General features: G+C 40.9%; 1 protein-coding gene across 1 annotated transcript in view; it reads left to right on the forward strand.

Annotated features, from left to right (window-relative positions):
- LOC122563313 (bile acid receptor-like) overlaps positions 1–17,252 on the forward strand; it is a 153,089-nt gene that overhangs the window by 59,465 nt on the left and 76,372 nt on the right. The window contains exons 2-3 of the mRNA XM_043717027.1: positions 12,379–12,442; positions 12,566–12,711. Of these exons, the coding sequence (XP_043572962.1) occupies positions 12,615–12,711 (97 nt within the window). The 5' untranslated portion in view covers positions 12,379–12,442; positions 12,566–12,614. The remainder of the gene's footprint in view (positions 1–12,378; positions 12,443–12,565; positions 12,712–17,252) is intronic.

Genomic DNA, 17,252 nt, shown 5'->3' on the forward strand with positions numbered 1-17,252 from the left:
ATCACACATCTGTTTTGTGCCTCATAGAAAGTGGACAGGCTGTGGGGAGTTAGGAGGCAAGTTACCTGCTGCAAGGTTTCTAGCCTCTGATCCATTCTGGTAGCCTGTATTTATATGACTGGTCCTGTAAGTTACTGGTCAATAGTAACCCCCAGAGTGTTGATAGTGGGGTTTCATGTTTTGGTAATGCTATTGAATGTCAAGGTGGTGGCTAGATTCTCTCCTGTTGGAAATTGTCATTGCCAGGCATTTGTGTGCCACAAATGTTACTTGCTACTTTGCAGCCCAAGCCTGGGTGCTGTACAGGTCTTGCTGCAGTTGGACATTTTCAGTGTCTGAGGAATCACATATGGTGCTGAATATTGTGCAATCATCAGCAAAAATCCTCATTTCTGATTTTATGACGGAGGGAAGATCATTGATGAAGCAGCTGAAGATGGTTTGGCCCAGAACACTATCCTAGGAAATTCTGCAGAGATGTCCTGAATTCCAAGAAACTCAATCATAGAGTTATAGAGTCATATGGATGTACAGCACAGAAACAGACTCTTCAGTCCAACTTGTCCATGCTGACCAGATATCCTAACTTAATCTAGTCCCATTCGTTACCCCTTTGATCCCTTTTAAATCTTTCCCCTCTCACCCTCACCCTCTGCCCTCTAGTTCTGGACTCCCCCACTCCAAGGAAAAGTTCTTGCCTATTTATCCTATCCATGCCCCTCAGGATTTTATACACTTCTATAAGGTCACCCCTCAGTCTCTGACGCTCCAGGGAAAACAATCCCAATTTATTCAGCCTCTCCCTGTAGCTCAAACTCTTCAATCCTAGTAACATCCTTGTAAATCTTTCCTGAATCCTTTCAAGTTTCACAACATCCTTCCCATAAGAGGGAGACCAGAATTGCACACAATATTTCAAAAGTGGTCTAACTAATGTCCTGTACAGCCACAACATGACTGCCCAACTTCTATACTTGATGCTCTGATTAATAAGGGAAATCATACCAATCTTCCTATATGTCAGGCATAACTTCAACCAGTGGAGAGTTTCCTCAGATTCAGTTTTGCGTGGACTTTTTGATGCCATTCTCAATTAAATGCAGCCTTGATGTCAAGGGTTGTCACTCTCACTTCATCTCTAGAATTCCATGTCTTTCACACAGGGTATGACCCCAACCACTGGAGGGCTTTCAACCCAATTCCCATTGAGTCTAGTTTTGCTAGGGCTCCTTGATGCTACATCCTGTCAAATGCAGCCTTAATTTCAAGAGATGTTGTTTTCACCCTGCATTTTGAATTCAGCTCTTTTTGTCCATGTTTGAACCAAGGCTGTATTGAGGTCAGGAGCTGAGTGGCCCTGGCAGAACCCAGACTGGGTATCACTGAGCAGGTTATTGCTGAGCAGGTGTTGCCTGATATCACTGTTGATGACACCTTCCATCACTTTACTGGTGATTAAGAGTAGACTGATGGAGCGGTAATTGGCCAAGTTGGATTTGTCCTGCTTTTTATGTACAGAAAATACCTGGGCAATTTTCCACATTGTTAGGTAGATGCAAGTGTTGTAACTGTACTGGAAAAGCTTGACTATGGGAGTGGCAAGTTCTAGAACACAAGTCTTCAGTACTATTGCTGGAACATTTTCAGGGCCCAAAGACAATACTCTCATGTCAAATATATCTGCATCAGGTACATTAGTGAGAATGAGATCAAATATGATGTTTCCTCTTGTTGGTTCCCTCACCACTTGCTGCAGGCCCAATCTAGCAGCTATGGTCTTTAGGACTTGACCATCTTGAATATTAGAGTTAGGAGTGTGGTGCTTGAAAACACAGCAGGTCAGGCAGCATCCGAGGAGCAGGAGAATCGACTTCTTGGGGTGCTTTCATCTTGATATGAGTCTTGCTACCATTGAAGTCTCACACCCAGATTATCTTTGTCACCTTCAGTGCACCTAAACTGGCATTCAACACAGAAGAGAACTGATCATTAGTTGACAGGGCAAGGGTGGAGTGGGATGATAAGAGGTAAATGAGCAGGAATTTCCTTAATTTCTTTGGCCAGGTGCCATGACTCTTCATAGGATCCAGAAGCAATGTTATGGTCTCCCACAGCAACACTCTCTCAACTGTAAAGCACTGTGCTGGCACCACTGTTCAGTGGGGCCTAGGACAGGGGCTACATCAAGGCCCAGGCTTCTAGGAAGGGTGTTGTGCCCTCAAAGGGGGCTGAGACACAAGGCTGGAGGCCCAGATCAGAAGCAGCACAGGAATCTGTGATTTCCCCAACCCCTGATCCTGCAGGTGAGACTTGTCACATGGTGGTGGTGTCTGCAATGTTATCTCTAACGTATGATTACATGTGAATGACTATGTCAGACTATTACTTGACTAGTCTGTGAGATAGCTCTTCCAATTTTGACACAATCCACCAGATATTAGTGAGAAGGGTTTTGTAAGATCTATAGGTTTGTATTTGCTGTTGCCATTTCTGTGCCTTTGTTGCCAGTTTCAGATCTTATATCAAACTACACAATGGTTTATACATGCCTGCTTGGGCCTTTCAGAGTCAGCTCCTATACTAACCTCAGTCCCAACCTTCGAGCAGGACAAAGACAGCACTCATTGGATCTAACAGTGACTGTGGTCACAAACTTGAAATTATCTGACTCCTTCCTAGATGGATCAGATGATATTTGCAACATATCTCAGTTTGTGGTTGTGTCCAGGAGATCAATAAAACTTTATATTGCAAGAGACCTGAATACATTTCATTCTGTCTTGTTAAATTAAAACAGGTAGAATATGTACATAGCGTTGTAGGTTTCTTCTTGGAAAAGGTTGCCAATGATCACATGCTTGTCATATTGTGGTGCTGCATGTCAACACTGAGATGTCTACTTCTTGTGTATGCAGTTAGTGTGCAACCTTGCACAGCATCTGATACACTATCCCAATAGAGGTCATAATGTTGTCATTCTGCTGTAGTCTGTTGGACGTCTGTATGTGATTCATCATGACAAACAGGAGGAGTGGCTATGGATTCAGATGACTTGTAAAGCTGGAGCACACAGCAGAACATGAGGGCATTTCTGCTGCCTCAGCTACACTGGAGGAGCCCTATATACACAGCAGAGCAGGTGCCAACATCCATTAGGCTCTGCTAGATCATGCACAGAGCCATTGCCATCAATTGGACAGGAGGAAGAATGGAGGAAACATCCCCATTCTGACTGAGTTGTTTGTGACCAGCCCAACTGACCGTACTATTGTTGAATCTGAATTACTAATGTACAAATTCCCAAAGGCGAGCTTTCCTCTATTTTCATTACAACATTTATTTGTCCACAATGAAGACAAAAGGTCACCACAGAATAAACTTCCAAACAAAACTTACATCTCAATCTATCCCATATTGTATACAGAGGTCACCTTTGTAGTTTGCTATAGTCATGGGCACAGCAGTTGCCATACCAAGCCATTATGCATCCAGATAGTACACTTTCTATAGTGCACCTTTAAAAATTGGCAAGAGTCTTTATGGACATGCTGAATTTCCTTAGCCTCCTGAGGAAGTAGAGGTGTTGTTGTGCTTTCTTGACTGTACCATTAACGTGGGTGGATTAGGACAATTGTTGGTGATCATCACTCCAAGGACCTTGATGCTCCCAACCCTCTCTACCTCAGCGCCACTGATGCAGACAGGGCTGGGCTCTCCACCTTGCTTCCTGAAGTCAACAACCAGTTCTTTCATTTTGCTGATGTTGAAAGAGATTGCTATCTTTACACCATGCCACCAAGCACTCTCTCTCTTTTCATCATTGTTTAAGACTACAATGGTGGTGTCATCAGTGAACTTGTAGAGTTAGGATAGAACTTGACCACATCGTCATGACTGCATAGGAGTATAGTAAGGGCTGGTGGCCATTGAGGCACACTGCATAATTTTTCTTTGGCACCAGGATGATAGTGATCTTCCTGAAGCAGGTGGGGACTTCAGATCATAGTAAGGAGAGGTTAAAAGTGTCAGCGAATACTTCCGCCAGCTGGTATGTGCTGGATCTGAGTGCATGGCTGGAGACTCCATCTGGTACAGTCAATATCCGTGGGTTCACTGTCAAAAAGGCCAATGTGACATCTGCAGCAGTGACTGAGAGGTGCATCTGAGGTTGTTGGGGCAAGTGACATCATTTCGCTGACCTTCTTTTCAAAACAAATGTAAAATGCATTGAGTGCATTGGAGATGGATGTACTTTTGTCCGCTATTCTGTTCTGCTTTGCTTTGTAGCCCGTTATGTTGTGTAGGCCTTGCCACAAATAGCACATGTTCGTGTGATTAGCTTGGATCTCTAGCTTAGCCTAAGATTGTCTCTTGTTATCTCCAATGGCCTTATGGATGTTGCATCTAGATTTCCTGTAAAGTTCAAGGTAATTTGACTTGAATACCTGACACCTGGAATTTAGTAGGCTCCTGGTTCACCTATAGTTTCCGATTGCCTTCTTTGGAACCCAGTCTTCTACATTTGCTAATAAAGTTTGTAATGGTAGTGACATACTCATTTAGGTTAGCTGCTGAGTTCCTCAATATGGACCAGTCCACTGATTCCAAACAGTTCCCTAGAAGCTCTTCCACTGCCTCTGACCAGCACTGTGCTACTTGCTATATTGGGTCCTCATGTTTCAAAAAGCCAGGAGGAGGGACATGGCATTGTGATCTGAGTTCCTAAAATGCAGAAGAATTTTGGATCGGTAGGGATTTTTGATGATTGTGCAGCAACAGTCAAGGATGTATGGTTCTTTGGTGAGACAGAGTGGCACACTCTTGAGGTTGGCCTGGTTGAAGTCACTGGCTATGATGATCAAGGCTTCAGGGAATTCTGTCTCAAGTCTATTTGCAGAGATGATATATTTTGTCAAGTGCACTCTTCATTTCTGAATTTCCTTAGCCTCTGGAATATAGAACGCTGTCAGGACAGGCTGAGACTTTTTTCACTGGAGCGCAGGAGGTTGAGAGGTGACCCTATAGAGATTTGTAAAATAATGAGGGGTACAGATAAGATGAATGGCAAGCATATTTTCCCTAAGATGGGGGATTTCAAGACAAGGAGGCATATTTTTAAGGTGACAGAGGAAAGATTTTAAAAAGACATAAGGGGCAATTTTTTAACATTGGGAGTGGCTTGTGTGTAGAATGAACTTCCAGATGAAGTGGTGGATGTGGGTACAGTTACAACATTTAAAAGACATTTAGATAAGTACATGATTAAGAAATGTTTGGAGGGATATAGGTCAAGTGCAGGCAGGTGGGTCTAGTTTAGTTTGGGATTATGGTTGGTATAGATTGTTGGACCGCAGGGTCTGTTTCCGTCCTGTATGGCTGTATGATAGTGGAGGTGAACCTGTGTGACAGGTAGTGGGGATGGCACTTCACTGTGAGATATTGTAGGTCTTGGGAGCAGTAACTTGCCAAGGTTGCCATGTCTGAGGACCAGGAGATGTTGATTCAGAGGCAGATCCCACCTTACCCGAGGAGCAGTGTGTGAGGTTAGTGGTGCAGTTAATGGGATATGAAAATATATTCATCAACCTTGGCAACTTACGTGCTATCACTAGACTTTTTGTGGTACTGTATCCAGGTTTTAGGGATCACACTGCTCAGGTTAACTACTGCAGTTCTCTGGGCCCATTGTATTTTCAAAATTTATCTGAAGGGCCCTTGGATAGATGATATCCCTTCTGTTCTTTAACCCCCATTGCAAAGCTTTCAATGTGGTACAGGAAAATCTTGTGGCCTACTCTCTGCCATGTTATGCAATTACTGTTTCCCATATCAGATTTATAACTTCCAGAATCTGCTTTAGCCACAAAGCACCTCTCCCAGAAGAGGGGAGGACTGCCTTTAAGTTGTGCTGGTTAGCGATAGTTCATTCCAGCCTCTCACATTCTGCACCCTCTGTTTTGGTATATAACCACTGAACAGCGCACTTATCACTGGCTGCATACTGCTATCATTTAAATTGTGCGTTCCTTCTTCCACACAAACAGAGATAGCATCTTTTTCAAAAAGGTTTATTAACATTATTTGAGTAAACAGTTGAACTCTGTCTTCTAGATTCTCTCCAAGAAAGGACAAGGAACTGAATTAAAATAATTCAATAACTCATCTATTAAATATGTTCTGAGAATTTGGTTCTACTCCACAGTAAAAAATATTTAACCATTATTCTCTGAAACATGTTTACAATATTATTTTTTGAAAAGCCTTTTGGGGCTTTAAAAGTTCAAGATTTTCTGAAAAAATAGGGATCATAACTTTTTCAGAAATAATTTTGACAGAGTTGATGGCAGCCTGATGTGCTGATCACTTAAACTCAGACGCCTAGAAAATAGGAGGAGAAATAGGCCATTTGGCCCTTTGTGCCTATCTTGCTCTTCAATATGATCATAGATTATCATTCTATTTGGCAACCTGTTCCCACTTTCTCCCCATACACTTTGGTCTCTTTAGTTCTAAGAACAATATCTAATTTTTTTTTGAAAGTATTCAATATTTTGCCCTCAACCATGTTCTGTGACAGAGAATTCCCCATTCTCACCGTTACCTGAGTGAAGAAGTCTCTCCTCATCTCAGTCCTAAATGGCTTACTACCATATTCATAGACTGTGACCCCTGGTTCTGGACTCCCCAGTGATCAGGAATGTCCTTCCTCATTTACCCTATCCAGTCCTGTTAGAATTTTACATGAGATTAGGTTTCTATGAGATTCCTTCCCTTCACTTCGCAGTGAATATAAGTCCTATCCGATCCAGTCCTAGCTGATCCAGTCCCTCTCCATACGTCGGTCCTGCCATCCCAGAAATCAGTCTGGTAAATCTTCATTACATTCCCTCCACAGCTGAACATCCTTCCTCAGAGAAGGAGACCAAAATGCACACAATACTTCAGGTGTGGTCTCACCAAGTCCCTGTGCAATGACAGCAAGACAACTCGCTCCTGTACTTGAATCCTCTCTCTATGAAGTCCAACATACCACTTGCCTTCTTCACTGCCTACTGCACCTACAATTATTTTAATGGACTGGTGCACAAGGATACCCAGGTCTTGCTGCACCTCCCCATCCCCAGTCCCCAGTCCCTCGCCATTCAGATAATAATCCGCCTTCATGTTTTTGCTAAAATTTCATTTAATGGTGTCACCAGGAAACATAACAAGCCAGTGCAGATAATTTAATTTGAAATTCTTGACATAAATATACAATCCATGCAGCTTTTTCAATTTATTATTATTATCGATTTCAGTGGCTGAATAGTGGGATGAGTTTGTACATTGTTCATTCATTTAGTTCTGTAACCTGGTATGAAAGGTCCTTGGCATTCTCAGTCATGTGTATGTGTCAATGGGTATTAACCCACAACACAAAGGCGTTTCTAATTTTCCTTACCTACTCCTAAGTGGCATTCAGAGGCATAAAGGAAATAAATATCATGGCAAGTGTGGAAAACAAAAATGTCACACTAGTACATTAATCTGTGCTGTTCTCAAACTGGATAATGAAAAGCTTGTACTGTACCTGACCTGGCTGGGTGAGAAAAGAAATAGATTTATTTATACAATTCCCATCAATGTTATCTATCACTATAATGAGGACAAAAATATAAATTTAGGAATGAACAGAGGGCATTTTGGGTGTATAGTACTGGAACTGAGGACATTTATCACTGTGAGATTGTGAAATATAAACAGGGTCACTGGAGTAAGTCAGCAGAGTCCAGAAATAATTCTTAGTATCCTTTAGGGATTAATTAGTGCAATGCTTCAACTTTGCATAACAGTATCACGATTAGTGAATAATTGATCATTTCTGCACATAAACAGCTGAAGATATGCTTATGTGGGTGTCAAAGGGAGAATAAGAAACAGTAGGCTCCTTTTATGGCTGTTATTACAAGTAACACAGACCACGGGGAGAACTTGGATAGCAGAAGCTTAGCTGGTTAAACTGGGGAGCAGGAAGCAATCCCTTTGTTGAAATGGAAAAGTTTTAATACATGCTCAGTATCTGACTTCAAAAGTACAGATAAATAATGCCGAAGGTTACTGTGTATACTGATGCAACTCACTGATAAAGATGACTTAAGTTTTAGGTCGCCCTGCTCCTGGAAATATTTCTCAGATAGGTGTTTAAAGGATGAGAGGCATGTGAAACAATCAGGAAGGCTGATCTGCAGATGGTGGGAGGTAATCAGAAGAGGATGGCAGGGGGACTGGGAGGAGGTAGCAAGAATGTAAGATGTACGATATGAGCAGTCACCAGGAAGGCTGTGGATCCAGAAGGCATGCTCTTGCACCATTTCGACTCACATTCAAATATTCCTAGCTGTGCCCTTGTGGAATTACTACAGATAGTTTGGTTATCCTGAATATAGCTGACCTGTAGTTCAGAGCAGCCTGCTTTCAGGAAATGGATTTGAAGCAGGGATGGGGCCCCCTATGTATAGATATCTATTCCAGGAATAAACTCTAGTAATCTTAAATTTTTCCCATACGACTGCGGTGCATGACCAGTGCCCAATCAGATTGGACAGCTAAATGTTTACTTTGCACCTGTAGAATGAACTCATCATTAAAACAAAACCATGAGTTAACTGATTTCAGCTGAAGGGACAGGAGAAATATTACAACTGAATTGGTTCCACTTGCTTAGAGGGGAAAAAATTGACAATATTCAATCATCAGCAAAGGAGTGGAAAATATTGGTGACAAAGCAGCACTTTGGAATAGCAAGTTTAAAAATGCTCCAATGGTTTTAACAGGACTTTATTGTAGTCTTGGTCTGAACATGGACAGAGAGCCAGAGAGTTTTGATATGACTGTCCTCAACACCAAGACAGCATTTGACCTAGTGTGGCATTAAGGAAGCCTAGTAAAATTAAAGTTAGTGAAAATTGGAGAAAAGTTCTTCACTGGTTGGACAAACACAAAGGAAATGTTCAAGGTTGTCAAATGATAATCATCAATTTGGATACTGCAACAGGAGTGGCAATTTCCTAGTATAAACCATTTCCAAATGCTCATTATAAGTTTAGAAATGTGGATATTTGCTGATGATTGGACAATATTCAGTTATATTCAGAATTACTTGGAGAATAAAGCAATGGGGCATATGGCGGGGTGTTAGCAACATTCATTTTGAGCTGAGGAGTGGCCAGTAACATTCGTGCTACACAAGTTCCAGGTCACAACCATCTCCATCTAACAGAATCTCTTTTACATGCAATAATGTTATGCGTCAAATCTCATATACTTGTGCTTGTGGAGTCTACTATTAACCATAAATATAACTGCACCAGTCACATAGATAATTTGGCTAGAGAGCAGGTAAGAGACTGGGTATTCTGCCAGAATTGATTCACATACCTACTGCTCAAAGCCTGTCCGCCAACTACAAGGCACAAATTGGGGCACAATGGAAACTTTTCATGTGTCTAGACAATAAGATCATCAGAAATATGAGCTGTTTGGTCTATCAAAACTGTTCTATGATTCAACAAGGTCAGGCTGTCCTGTTTGTAGCTTTAATTTCACCGACCTGCCTGTTTCCCATAACATCTAACTCGTTCATCAGTCAAAAACCCAGCCTTCAATGCATTCAATAAGCCAACCTTTACTGGTCTCTATGGAAGACAATTTCAAAGATTAACAACCCTCTGAGAGAAGACATTTCTCCGTCTTAGATTTCAGACCCCAGATTTTGAAACTGCGCCTTCTACCTCGAGATTTTCCCACAAAATAAACATCATTCTGGATTCAATCCTGTCAAGTCCCCTCATAATCTCATACGTTTGAATGAAATCACCTGTCATTTGTCTGAATCCCAGTGAGTATGGGCTAACTTCTTCAACCTTTCCTCATAAGATGAGCCATTCAATTCTGGAATCTAACGAATGAATCTTCTTTGAATTACCTCTGACCAAGTAGATCCTTCCTTTAATAGGGCAAACAAATCTGTACATGGTACCCCAAGCGCAATTTTGCCAATGTATTGTGTACAGCTTGCCTATTTTTGTACTCCCATCCCCTTTACATTGAAGAACAACATTCCATCTGCTTGCAAGCAAACTTTTTGTGGTTCATATGTAAAGATACATAAACACTCTGTACTGTAGCACTCTGCCAAAATGAGCAATCTCAAATTTTGCCAGGTTAAACTCAATCTATCAATCTTTTGCCCAGCCATTTAACTTTCCATATCCTTTTGCAAATTCCTTGTGTTCCCCTTATAACTTACTTTTCAACCGTCTTTGTAACATCAACAAATTTGGCTACATTCAACTTATTAATATAAATTGCAATTAGTTGAGGCCCCAACAATGAACTCTATGGCACTCCATTAGTTAAAGTATGACAATGACTCATCATTCTGAAAATGACCCATTCATCCAAAATCTATGTTTCCTGTTAGTTCCCCATTCTTCTGCCCATGCTAAAATATCATGAGCAACACCATGCACTCTTATCTTGTGTAGTGACCCTTTAAGTGGTGCCATGTTAAATGGCTTTTGGAAATTCAAATACACTACATCTACTGATTCTCCTTTATTCACCCTGCTTGTTACAGCTTTTAAAAAATCTCTAGCAAATTTGTCAAATATAATTTCCTTTTCACAAAATCATATTTATTCTTCCTGATCATATTATGATTTTCTAAATGTCTTGCTGCAATCTCCCTAGTAATAGATGAGTTCAACTCCAACAAAACTCAAGAAGCTTGAGATCACTCAAGTCAGGTCTGGTGGCACCTCTGGATCTGGATATATATATATATATATATATATAGAGAGAGAGAGAGAGAGAGAGAGAGAATTAATGTTTCAAGTGCGATATGACCCTTCTTCAGAGCAGTTCTGATAAAGAGTCATACTGGGCTCAAAACATTAGCTTTATTTCCTGTTAATTTGCTGAGTTTCTCCATCATTTTCTTTTTATTTATTTCAGATTTCCAGCATCCACAGTATCTGCTTTTATCATTCAAGGCAGAGGGATCTTGGGGTCTATGTTCATAGATCTTTGAAAGTTGCCACTCAGCTTGTAAGAAGGCCTATGGTGTATTAGCGTTCATTAGCAGAGGGATTGAATTCAAGAGTCGTGAAGTGATGTTGCAACTGTACAGGACTTTGGTTAGGCCACATTTGGAGTACTGTGTGCAGTTCTGGTCGCCTCACTTTAGGAAAGACGTGGAAGCTTTGGAGAGGGTGCAGAGAAGATTTACATGAATTGGATAGGTACATGGATGGGTGCTTAAGCTAGGACAAATGTTCGGCACAACATTGTGGGCCGAAGAGCCTGTTCTGTGCTGTATTGTTCTATGTTCTAAGTTCTAACCTGTCATGCCACCTTAAACACTCCCTCCCTCCATCATTGACGCACAGTTGCAGCATCAACAAGATGAACTGCAGCTACTTACAAATGCACCTCAAACAGCACTCTGCAAACCCTTGACCACGGCAACCAAGAAGGGTAAGGGCAGCAAGAGCAGAACCACCTGCAAATTCCCTTCCACATCATGATCTGTTCTGATGTTGAACTACATTACCATTTCTTCACTGTCACGAAATCAAAATCCTGGAATTCTCTCCCTAACAGATTATTACAACACTCCACATGTTTGAAGCAATTCATGAAGTGGATCACCAAAATCTTCTGTAGGATAATTAGGGATGGCTATTAATTGCTGGTCTTGCAAGAACCCTCACATCCTGTGAATTAGTATTTTTAAAAATACATTCCATGTTATAGCTTGTGGTATTTTTATGATGACCATGTCAAATTGGAATGTAACCAAATTCCATCTGAATGCAATCCGTAATCAGTTAGGAGTACATAATAAAGAAGACTGTTTACTTGTAAAAATATGGAGCTGTACAAAACACATGGAAAATATAAATAGGAAAAAGTAAATCTAATCTTATTATTGCAATGGTTAAAATTTGCCATTGAGAGGAAACACAAAATGATTCGTAATTATGAATGTAATAAATATAATTATATTCTATTTCTTGATAAATTTACATACAGCGATAGGAGAAAGTGAGGACTGCAGATGCTGGAGATCAGAGCTGAAAATGTGTTGCTGGAAAAGCAAGCGCAGCAGGTCAGGCAGCATCCAAGAAGCAGGAGAATTGATGTTTCGGGCATGAGCCTGAAGTTTCTTGAAGAAGGGCTCATGCCCGAAACATCGATTCTCCTGCTCCTTGGATGCTGCCTGACCTGCTGCGCTTTTCCAGCAACACATTTTCAGCTACCTACAGTGATAGTTTGTTTTAGTCGAATAATTTCTGATGAAAGATATGCTTCATTATGTTATGTTTTTATTTGTAGGTTCGGAGAATAAGAAGGTACCACTATTACTAATTTCTTACTACTGTGTGCCACTTACATATAGGTAAGTATGGAGCAGGTATACAGCCTGAACCTTTTTTGATGATAATGCTCATATCTTTATTGTTGCCATATTTCATACTTGTATAATTAACTTTTGTTATGACTGATATTCTTCTTTATTCAGCCCTTTTCAAGGAATTTGTTTTAAAACTCAAACAATAAACAGTACACGAATGAAACACTGGACAGGGTCAGAGGCCAACATGGCTGCACACAACCACTTAGCTCTCTCAGATGGATACTGCCTTGCAGAGCCACCCCAGCTTTATGGTATGTATAAATTCATCATTGTTTGACTATACATCTTATAAATGGAAGGTAGGAGGTCAGATAGGTCCATCAAGGGATACATAATATACCTGTTTAAACCAATTCTCCTGAATATTTTTAGACAGAATTCCCGCAACCAAATTCTTTTGTTGTTGAGGATGCACTAATATTAAAAAACAGTAAGAGAAAAGACTGGCATCTATCATAATTAGTAGTGACAAGCAAGAAGTGTCCTTTATTTATACTAATAAACAGTTTGAAGTCAGCTTTAGGTGCGCTCTCCAAGACTGAGTTTCCCTCAGGTAGCCATTTCCATCTCCGTCACCAAGTGGGACTCGGGGTTATCTAGCCTGGAGATTGCCTGTCAACCAAAAACCTATGTAACTCCATTGAATATGGTGCTAGGAGGTGCAGAAATGTTCCCCCCTTTTAACCACTCTCCCAATCAGTGTGGCTCCTAAGCCCTGAACTTTTACCCATTGGATTACTCCCCATTCTGAGTCTAATTCCAACTCTTGTAACTCCAAACTCCTAAAATGATTGCTACCTCTGAGCCCCACTGCGCTAGGCTTCATACTTGCTTCTGACTCCAGCAGTTCCAGGCCCTCCAGCCAGATTGCAACCTCTTTCACCCATCAAACCACATCCCTCATCCCAAGCATGACTCCTTTTTTGGGATATAGTCAGATTTCCACTATGGTGGGAATAATAGAAGAGCAGAATATTATTTAAATGGAGAGAGTCTGCAGAATTCTGTGGAACAGAGGAATCTGGGTCTCCTTATATGTGAATCATAAAAGGTAAGCATGAAGGTAAAACAAGGAATTAGGAAGACAATTGGAATGTAGAAATCTATGGCAAGAGGAAGAAGGTCTTGCTGCAATTATACAGAGCAACATTCGGAGTACTGTGTACAATTTTCTTCTCCTTACTTAAGGAAGGATATACTTGCATTGGAAATTGTGCTTAGAAGATTCACTAGGTTCATTTGAGGGTTGAAGGCATTATCTTATGAGGAAAGATTGAGTAGGTTGGATCTGTAAGCATTGGATTTCAAAGAGTGAAAGTTGATCTTATTAAAACATGCAAGATTCTGAGGGGCCTGGTTGCTGAGGGGCCTGAAGGGTGTTGCTGAGATTATTTCCCCTCATGTAGTAATCTGGAACTGGGGTTCACTGTTTATAATGGAGGCTTTCCATTTAAGATGGAGATGAGGAGGAATTTCTTCCCTGAAGGTCAAGAAATGTTATTGAATGTATTTAAGACTGAGTTAATTGGATTATTTGATCTACATGGGTGTCAAGATCAATGTGGGGGAAGACAAGAAAATGAAGTTAAGGCTACAATCAGATAAGCAATGAATGGCCAAAGAGATTCAAAGGGTCAATTGGCATGTTCCTGTCCTTATTTCTAATGTTCTTATGAAATACTTATTAATTCCTGACTGATCTTTCTTCTGTTGGAACTAGCAACAAGGCTATGAAATTTAGGAGAGGCCAACTTCACAAAACTTTTTAACTGGGCAATAACTCTTTGACTGTGATGTTTACAGCAAGTTAATACTTCAATCCAGACTGGTACTGGGAAACACAAATTATGCCTGCAGTCTGGAAGATAATCCAAGGGGGTTGACTTGCTACTGAACAGGAAATGGTCAGACCCTCCTTATCTTTGTAGTCAGGAGAGATCACAATTCTGTCAGTTGGATGCATTTTTGAAACTTTTAGGTATTGTATCCCAATACTCCCAACCAGGATATTTTTAATATTTTCATTATATTCCCCACAGTGGACTTCTTTATAAAATCATATGAATTGAATTTATTGTCACGTGTACTGAGGCACAGTGAAAAGCTTTATCTTGTGAGCAATACAAGCAGATCACATAGTTAAGTAGCATAGATAAGTAAATAGTAGGCAAACAGTGGCAAAAACAAAAACACAGGTACAGGCGAATGTTAAGAGTTTGTGAGTCCATTCAGTATTCTAACAACAGCAGGGTAGAAACTGATTTGAAACCGGCTGGTGCATGTTCAGGCTTCTGTACCTTCTCCCCGATGGTAGAGGTTGTAGAGAAACATTGCCAGGGTGGGATGAATCTTTGAGAATTCTGGCGGCCTTTCCTTGACAGTGGGCCTGGTAAATGGATTCTATAGATGGGAGGTTGGTCTTTGTGATTGTCCGGGCTGAGTTCACTACTTTCTGCAACCATCTCCAGTCTTCAATGATATAGTTGCCATACCAGGTTGTGATCCACCCAGACAGAATGCTCTCAATGGTGCACCTATAAACATTGGCAAGGGTACTTGCTGTCATGCCAAATTTCCTCAGCTGCCTGAGGAAGAAGAGACAGTGTTGGGCCTTTGTAATCAGTGCGTCCACATGAAGAGTCCAAGAAAGCTTGTTGTTGATGACCACTCCCAGGACCTTGACACTCTCCACTTGTTCCACCTCTGTGCTGTTAATGTGTAGAGGGGCATGAGTAACATTCGCCGAAAGTCAATAATGAGTTCCTTGGTTTTGCCGGCATTGAGAGCCACGTTGCTCTCAGTGCACCATTTTCCAGGTCTTCCACCTCCCGACTTTCGTCACCACCTGAGATTCGACCGACTATAGTGGTGTCATCAGCGAACTTGTAAAAGACGTTAGTGTGGTTTGGAATTAAAGGCTAAAAACGCCTGACAAATTTGGGTTCTAACCAGATGTGATAACATTTGCCCTGCCAGACAAATTAAATGAGATTCATGAATAAAGACTCGAATATATAAACTGACAGTCACACACACACAAATTCATTCTCTTAGACTCGGTCAATATTAAATTTTCAGTTCAAATTGAGTCTCTTTAAGTTCTGGACAGGATATCTGCAATTACCTTTGTTTTCCTGGCAATGTGTTTTTTCAGTGGTATAGTTCAAGGAACAAACTCCAACAGATTAACCTGGTTTTCTGGCTGTTAAATGTTTCCACAAAAACTAATGCACTGTCATCAGTGTAAAGTATAGTCTTTCTATATCCATATTGATCATATATCTCAATGCGTTTGAGGTCCAGTATTAAACCAAGAGTTTCCTTCTCTGTAGTAGAGTACCATCTTAGATAAAAAGAGAAAATGCTAGAAAATCTCAGCAGGTCTGGCAGCATCTGTAGGGAGAGAAAAGGGCTGACGTTTCAAGTCTAACTGAACCTGCCAGATGCTGCCAGACCTGCTGAGATTTTCCAGCATTTTCTCTTTTGGTTTCAGATTCCAGCATCTGCAGTAATTTGCTTTTATTTTGTACCATCTTAGATGTTTGTTTAACTTTTTTGAGAAGTACTAAGTTGGACTCTCCATTCCAGATTCATCCCCTGAAGGAGAATAGCCCCTACCCCAATGTCACTCACATTGATGTCTACTTTAAATGTTTGTAGAAGTTTTAAGCTGTAAGTACAGACTTGTGTGATTGAAATTGTCTTCAGCTTTTCTAAAGCAGTTTGGCATTTGTCAGTTAAAATTACTTTTGCTTTTTTCTGTATTAGCTGTGTTAGCAGCTCAGCTATACAGCTGTAGTTTGTAACAAACTTTCAGGAGCACACATATATGCCCAAGAACATCATGTTTTCCTGTTTTGTTGTGTGAATGAGTAACTGTGCTACTGTTTCTACCTTTGCTGCGCTACACTGTACTTGTCCCTGCCCGAATTCCATGTCCTAGATAGGTCATTTGGATCTTAGAAATTCTCTTTTTGTGAGATTAACCAATCAGTCAGTTGACTGTATTTTCTATGAGACATTTTCCATTTACTCGAAATGCAGTTCCCGGGTGTCTCTGTCCACTCAGAGGTCAATGAGATACATTACGCAATGAGATGGACCAGTTGTAATCTGGATCATCAGCCTTTGAAGTGTTGCTGGGGCATTTCAGAGTCCAAATAGTATTACAACAAATCATATATCATTGGGAAAACCAGTTTGGAGTTACAAAGGCAGAGATTTCCTTCATTTGGGGAGTCAAGGGAATCTTCCAGCATCCATTGAATAAATCTATGTTGAAAATAAAGGTGGTTTACCTGCCCTATCTATGCAATGTTCCAGCTGAGGTATTGGGTAGGAATCTGTTCTGGTCACTGCATCAACTTCTCAGGCAGTAAAATAGATCCTTGTGGAAGTGTCCAGCTTGGAGACAAGCAGCATTGAATGGCACAAGCTAGGCACAATATTAATCCATGGTACCTCAGGATCGCAGTCCACTTCTCATTTGTAAGTCTGTGAGGGGGGCTTTACATTTGCTCCTCAGCACCTTCTTTTTAATACAGAAGCATCTGGGGACTGCTCAGTCTCAGTTGCAGTGTGTACAGTCTGAACTAAGCTTTTTACCACTAGGCTACTTGATGGCTTGCTACAATTGCCTCCTTGGGTGTCTTCAATGCTCATTGAAAAGGTTAAAGGTAACTAAACCAGAGAGTCTTCAACTTGCCATGTTACCTTAGCCTCCACAAGCTAAGCTTGTATAGTTGTGGACCAAGTGAGCCCACAGTCAGGGAAAAGGTCACACACACTTTCT

Source organism: Chiloscyllium plagiosum, chromosome 26, assembly GCF_004010195.1.
Source record: "Chiloscyllium plagiosum isolate BGI_BamShark_2017 chromosome 26, ASM401019v2, whole genome shotgun sequence".
Classification (NCBI taxonomy): Eukaryota; Metazoa; Chordata; class Chondrichthyes; order Orectolobiformes; family Hemiscylliidae; genus Chiloscyllium; species Chiloscyllium plagiosum.